Below are 7,701 nucleotides of genomic sequence, written 5' to 3'. Positions count from 1 at the left end.
AGTTCACTTAATAATTAAGGCCACTCCAAACCACTTTAGAGCTTCATAAATTGGCTGGAGGCTCCAAATTTCTTCTGATCCAGAAACCACATTCCAAGCGCTACTCATACGTTTTTCATATACATAGAACATTCCAGCAAGAATCAGCAAGTCTACTTCTCGGCTTCCTTTCAGCCCCTCTGTGCGCGCGCGTGTGTGTAGCCTTTGTGAAGAGTGTATTTTTTATCTCAAAAGAGAATCTGCAGTTTCCGCTCTCCTCGCCTCCCGTCCCCTGCTGCTTCCTCCTTATCTAATTTTCCCATCACACACACACACACACACACACACACACAAGAAGGGTTTTGGTTTGAGCATGAAATGCGTGTGGGTGTGGGTGTTTTTGTGCGTGTGTAGGGGCGAGGAGGAATAAGAGAGAGAATGTAAGACTGTGTGTCTAAATGCTGCTGTGAGAGAAGCGTAGCGTCGGTCTGCTGTGTGAGCGGCCATGTTGTTTGATGTTGAGATGAAAGTGTGTTTTCACTGAGCTCAGACAGGGACATCCATCGAGAAATACGCCTCAGAGTCCGTCATACAGTACCTGACACACACACACACACAGAATCCATTGGTTGTGTGCGTGTGTGTGTGTGTGTGTGTGTGTGTGTACTGTATGTGTACACTCCGCAGAGTGTTAGTTCATGGGAGGCTCTCTAGTGGACAGAAAGTAAACACAGACGGCGATATGCAACACAGGCGCTCCGCCCGCGCCGACAGATCCAGAGCTATACCGCAAGCCCTGGGGCGCACTTCTGACGCAGACACACACACACACACACACCACACACACACACACACACACACACACACACACACACACCACACACACACACACAGCTGAAAGCCTAGTGCCCCAGGAGACAGTCTAAATCGAAGGATCTCAGACATTTTCTGCAACATCTGAAAACGAAAAGGAAAAAAAACACAGAGAAGACAAGCAGTCATGGTGTGTTGTGTGTGTGTGTGTGTGTGTTTATATCTTCTATAATAACATTTAGAGCTCTTTCAAAGTGCATGCAGGCCGCCCTTTGGTTTGAGATCTGTGGGAGGAAGTGAGTGCCTCTCCTGGAGAACGGTGTGTGTGTGTGTGTGTGTGTGTGGTGTGTGTGTGTTTGTACGTCAGAAGTGCGTCCCGGCGTTTAGATCATGGTGGGGGAAAAGACAAGATGTGAAACAGTGAGAAAGACATTCCGATTGAAACTACATGCATTCGTTGTACAGTGATGATGTATAGATCCTGTTATAAATGTATGTAGCTTTACTGTACTATACTCTCCCATGTATATGAGCTTATTGTTGACCTTTTATATCGTGGACTGTAGTCTGTTGAGGTGAGGTGTTGTCGGATTTTCTTCAGCGTGTCTAGTCGTGTGTGTGTGTGTGTGTATGTGTGTGTGTGTAAATAAGCGTTAAGCTCTCACATTTCTACAGTAAATAGTAGGTGGGTAATTTGCGATGTTCAGTGTTTTCTATGTGAAGGAGACTGATGTGTTTGTGTGTGTTTCTTTGTCCTTTTGTATAGTATCTATCTACATGTCACCTGTGTGCCATTCATGTAATGTGTCCTATATGTGCAACTCTGATGTAATATATCGCTGGTCTCTATCAGTTCTTTTTTTTTACAATAAAGTCAAGATGTTAAAACAGAAATAAATTGTTTGGGGTTTTCTGGCACTACTGTATTTAATGTTCATGCACACATTTGTTAGACACACAAACAGTCCTCCTTACTATCTTGCACTCTCTCTCTCTCTCTCCTCTCTCTCTCACACACACACACACAAATTTGCCTGTTTTATATGATCTTATCAGTGACAGTAGCCTCATTGGGACAGTTCCAGAGGGTGACCACTGTCTGAAGGATTTAATGGGACCTTAAAATAGTTTAGTATGCAACAATGTATGAATTCTGAACAAGCTTTGGGGTCATTTTAGACCCTCGTTACACTGACTTTGGCCCACGTGGAAAGCACCCGCACTCTCCACGCGCATTCATTTCCAGATTCCACCCTGAGCCGTAACATTAGTCCACACAGGTGATTCACCTCACTCCCGGTATTTGTGGTGGCGCGACCTCTACTTCATCATCACCAGCTGACATGACCCGTGGGCGCTGCACGCCGGGGGTGCGTCAGACTCGGTGACCTTGTAGGCATGATGCAGCCTTTAACGGGCCTCGTCGGCATGTGAGTTGACGGGTCTGTTATTGACGACATCGAACGACGGAAGACTGATATACTGCTAACTGCAAGAGCTCCCTGACCTTGCATTTGTAACATTAGCTTTATCACTGTTCAAAAAATTGTCAAGTTGACCATGGAGCGTAACCGTTGATGCTGGTTTGATTTGAGTTGGATCGCCATCTGCTGGTGAAAGTGGAGCGCTGCAGACGGCGACATTATTTGGGTGCCGTTTCACATTGTGTGAGTGTGTGCCTGTGTTTGTGTGTGTGTGTGTGTGTGTGCCTTTGTTTGATTGTGTGACCGTGTGTGCGTGTGTGTGTGTTCCTGCAGCATCAACATCCACGACCTGTCCGAGCTGAAGGAGATGCACGCCCTCGTTAACCTGGACGACGAGACCAAAGGTGAGAGAGCGGCTCCTGACCTTCGACCTCAGTGGCCTCGAAACGTTACGATGTTGACGGGAGCTGAAGAGCACCCCCCCCCCCCAACCACCACTCTGATAAACACCTTAGCCAGTCCTAAAAAGTGTTTTTTTATATACTGAGGAGTGAGTTTAACCAATTCAACTCAGTTAACTCAGCCAGACTCTGTAGCTTTTAGTCAAGGTGGAGGTGACCTGGGCCTAGGGTCATATTACACCCGGACCCCAGCAGGACCCTGTCTGCTTCAGAAACCCCCTTCATGTTTCTAGCGTTTGTGCAATAATGCGATTGCATGTCACTGTCATCTCGACGGTTTATCTGATGGTTTGATAAACAGGAAGGAGACATGTTGAAAGGACGTCAGAGGTGATTGAGCTAGTTCAGACCGGCCAGCCGGTTCTACACGCGGTTACGAGGCGTTTCTTAGCTGACCAGAACTTAGTTGAATTTTACTCTAGTTCATTAGACAGTTGTACATGATATAGCAAGTCAAGGTAATGTAAAATGTCAAGGGAAGCACAAAAAGTCACAGACTTATTCCGTTGTGGTCTTGGTCTCTGGCACATACTGTGAGAATATACGTCAACATTATGATTGTGTGTGTGTGTGAGGGAGAGAGGGAATGGAGAGAGAGTGTGTGTGTGTGAGGGAGAGAGGGAATGGAGAGAGAGTGTGTGTGTGTGAGGGAGAGAGGGAATGGAGAGGAGTGTGTGTGTGTGAGGGAGAGAGGGAATGGAGAGAGAGTGTGTGAGCGAGGTGGGAGAGAGACTAACAGAGGAAAGAGAGAGGGGAGAGAGAGAAAGAAGGCAGAGAAAGAAAGACAGGAGTAGGAGAAAGAAAAGGGAGAGAGACAGAGGAAAAAAGGAGAGAAAGAAAGAGGAGAAGACAGGGATAGGGACAGCGTGAGTACTAAATTGAGTAACACTTGTCACCTTTGATGCTGGTTTGGTTGAGTTGCATCGCCATCTGCTGGTGAAAGCGGAGCGCTGCAGATAGCGTCACTATTTTGGGCGGTGCTCATTGGCCCGTTGCTATGGCACCGCCTTGGGTAATGTGGACGCTGAAGAGTGGAGCATTATGGGATATGTACACAACTGTTGCGAAGATGCTTGGATGATACTTATTTGTTTTGCAGATAAAACACAATCATGAAGGTACGTGGGAAGCAAAAATGAAAAAAAATTGCGGTTTACTACGTGCCTCTTCCACGAATTGCGTAGTAACGGTTATATGTATTTATTCACTGCAGAAATGTAGTTAGCAATGTAGCAATGCATCCGCATTAGCTAAACGTTTTGCCTAGCTAGCATTACCACGCACGATGCTAACCAGCCAGCTTTACAACATCAACAACCTGGTGCACTTATCAGTTTGTGTCCAAGTGTACCAGGCAACCAACTCGAGTTGTTCTTCCTCTCCGCAGCGGCGTCTTCACCCTCTCAGACAGAGCCTGGCACGGATCTACTCTGCACTACAAATGGCAGAAAACCCTGGGAATTACATCGCTGTGTCGGGGTGAGTTCGTTTTGTGAGCGACTTGAGTGAGTTTGGTCGTTTGATCGTTTGTTTGTCACTGGGCAAATTCGTTAGTAAAGTCTCATATTGACAGCTGAGATGTTTCTGGTTTGCTCTCATAACAACCATCCCAATCATGTTGTATTCCAGACCCGACAACTCGGTCAAGATCTACGATCGACATGGGCAGAAGAAAAATGAACTGAACCTTCCAGGGTTAGTGCAGTATGACATTGGATCACTTTAGATTCCACCTCTGGATCTGCATCCATATTATCGGATTATCGGATCGGATTGCATGTCTAAGATCACCCCCCCCCCCTCCCTCCCTCCCTCCTCCTTCCTTCCCTCCCCTCCCTCCTTCCTTCCCTCCCTCCTTCCTTCCTTCCCTCCCTCCTTCCTTCCTTCCTTCCCTCCTCCCTCTTTCCCTCCCTCCCTCAAGACGCTGTGTGGCGTTGGACTGGGACAAAGACGGCGACATCCTGGCGGTCATCGCGGAGAAGTCCAGCTCCATCCACTTGTGGGATGCCAACGTCAACAAGGCCTCCCAGATCGACAGTGGCATGAGGTGGGTGGTCAGTTAGGGTTAATACTCTTTAGGGTTAATACTTGTAAGGTGGTCCGTTAGGGTTAATACTCTTAAAGGAGTAGTAAAGGGAATATACATGTTTAGCCCTGTTTTAAGGTTGTGATCATATACAATGGTTCAGATCAAAACATTGAAAAAACTAGCACTTTTGAGAAAGTCTGATAATTCCTCTACCACCGTTTAGGTCATACAATGGATGTGGGTGGGCACCGTGAAAAATCATTCAAAAACATGTTAAACTCTTGGTGGTCTGTTAGGGTTAATACTCTTAAGGTGTCCGTTAGGGTTATACTCTTAAGGTGGTCCGTTAGGGTTAATACTCTTAAGGTGGTCCGTTAGGGTTAATACTCTTAAGGTGGTCCGTTAGGGTTAATACTCTTAAGGTGGTCCATGGATGCTCAACTAAAACTATCATCACACACTCAATATCAGTGGGAATTAGTACTTAACTGGGCTAACGTGTCCCACTCAAAAAGGACATGTTACAGATGCAGGTCAAGAGCATGGATCAGACACTTGAAGGCGCACTTCATGCTTGTGTTGGTTTCCGTAGAGACCAGATGTCATTCCTCCTGTGGTCGAAGACTGGGCCCCTATTGGCTGTCGGGACGGCGAAGGGAAACTTGCTCATATACAATCAGCAGACCTCGCGCAAGATCCCAGTATTGGGTAACACAAACGCACACACACACACACACACACACACACACACACACACACCTCTACATACAGTAGAGATGTTTCCTAACTACACGTTAAAACAAATGTACTTGGCTGATAATCTACATCTCGCTCTCTACCCCCCCTCCCCCCGTCCATACACACAGGGAAGCACACCAAGAGGATCACCTGTGGGTGCTGGAGCTCCCAGAACCTGCTGGCCCTGGGCAGCGAAGACCGCTCCATCACCATCAGCAACCATGAGGGAGACACCATCCGACAGGTACAGAAAAACAGCCACGCCTCTGGACGCTGATTTGGTAACAACATAGTTATACACACACACACACACACACACACACACACACACACACACAGGACCGAAAACAGGTCCCACTGAAGACTCTCTCTCTCTCTCTCTCTCTCACACACTCTCTCTCTCTCTCTCCCCCTCTCTCCCCCTCTCTCTCACTCACTCACTCTCTCTCTCTCTCTCTCTCTCTCTCTCTCTCTCTCTCTCTCTCTCTCTCAGACGTCGGTGCGCGCCGACCCTGCTGATGTCCAGTTCTCCATGATGAAGACAGACGAGAGGTCCTCCCCAGGAGAGAGCACTGTGAGTCTCTCTAAGGCGCGCGTGGTCGTGTGACATGGAGCGGCCGAGCGGCTCTCATGTGTCTCTGTCCTGCAGTGCATTTTACATAGAGAGAGAGAGAGAGAGTGCAGTGGGGTTCCTCCCCACACGCTGCCTTCTGGTTCTGCGTTCCGCCCTGTTCCAACGGTTCCACCCCGGTCAGGCACGGTGGAAACCGGCCGAGACACTTTTCCCAGTGGAGGAGGAGAAGGAGAGATGGAGAGGCTGCAGGACTGAGAGCAGGATGGACAGAGTATGGGTAGGGTAGTAAAAGGAGGGAGAGAGAGAGAGAGAGGGAGAGAGAGAGGGAGAGAGAGAGAGAGAGAGAGAGAGAGTGAGAACACTAGCGCTGTCCGGTCTGGTAGGTAAAAGAGTTGGGGAAGGATATGAAAGACCAAGAGTGAGACTTGTCGTCAGGAGTAGACTAGGGCACCAACAAGACACTGGAACCTCCATAGGGCGCTTGGAGCAGAGAAGTGCACGACTATATGCTAGATAGGGTGTGATATTACAGGAATGTCATTACCCGTGCGGTACGACCCACATTGGAGCTTCTTAAGTAAACAACGCAGTCTCAAACCACGACCGCGTTCATTTGTCTGGTCACTGAGCATGCTGAACATCACCTTCGACCCCCCCATCCAGGTGAGCGTTGCCGTGGGGAAGAAGACCCTCTTCCTGTTCAACCTCAACGACCCGGAGAACCCCATAGAGCTGGCCTTCCAGCAGCGCTACGGACACATCATCTCCTACCGCTGGTGCTGAGAACGCCACCCTGCTCAACACCACACACACACACACACTCACACACACACACACACACACACACACACAACACACACACACACACACACACACACACACACACACACACACACACACACACCCCAACACCCTGCTCAACCCCCCCCCCACACACACACCACCCAAAACCCTGCTCAATCCCCCCCCCCCCCCCCACACACACACACCCTGCTCAACCCCCCCCCACACACAACCAACACCCTGGTCAACCCCCCCCCCCCCCCACACCAACACCCTGCTCAACCCCCTCCCCCCCCCCCACACACACACACCAACACCCTGCTCAACCCCCCCCCCACACACACACACACCAACACCCCTGCTCAACCCCCCACACACACACACACCAACACCCTGCTCAACCCCCCCCCACACACACACCACCAACACCCTGCTCAACCCCCCCCCACACACACACACCAACACCCTGCTCAACCCCCCCCACACACACACACCAACACCCTGCTCAACCCCCCACACACACACACACCAACACCCCTGCTCAACCCCCCACACACACACACACCAACACCCTGCTCAACCCCCCCACACACACACACCAACACTCTGCTCAACCCCCCACACACACACACACACCAACACCCTGCTCAACCCCCCACACACACACACACCAACACTCTGCTCAACCCCCCACACACACACACACCAACACTCTGCTCAACACCACACACACACACACACACACACACACACACACCAACACCCTGCTCAACACCACACACATATCAACACCCTGCTCAACACCACACACACACATACACACATACACACACACACACACATACACACACACACACACCAACACCCTGCTCGACGCCATGAATCTAAACAAAAGTCTTC

At 49.5% G+C, this 7,701-nt stretch overlaps 1 protein-coding gene across 1 annotated transcript in view; it reads left to right on the top strand.

Annotated features, from left to right (window-relative positions):
* wdr19 (WD repeat domain 19) overlaps positions 1-7,701 on the top strand; it is a gene marked incomplete at its 5' end in the record, with an annotated part of 29,712 nt that overhangs the window by 8,919 nt on the left and 13,092 nt on the right. Inside the window, 4 exons of the mRNA XM_084454469.1 lie at positions 5,299-5,414; positions 5,573-5,688; positions 5,938-6,018; positions 6,682-6,794. Coding sequence (XP_084310595.1) covers positions 5,299-5,414; positions 5,573-5,688; positions 5,938-6,018; positions 6,682-6,794 — 426 coding nt within the window. The remainder of the gene's footprint in view (positions 1-5,298; positions 5,415-5,572; positions 5,689-5,937; positions 6,019-6,681; positions 6,795-7,701) is intronic.

This window comes from Borostomias antarcticus (assembly GCF_949987555.1).
Source record: "Borostomias antarcticus genome assembly, chromosome: 20".
NCBI lineage: Eukaryota > Metazoa > Chordata > Actinopteri > Stomiiformes > Stomiidae > Borostomias > Borostomias antarcticus.
The sequence above is the reverse complement of the archived record's forward strand: the minus strand, read 5'-3'. Positions and strand labels throughout refer to the sequence as shown.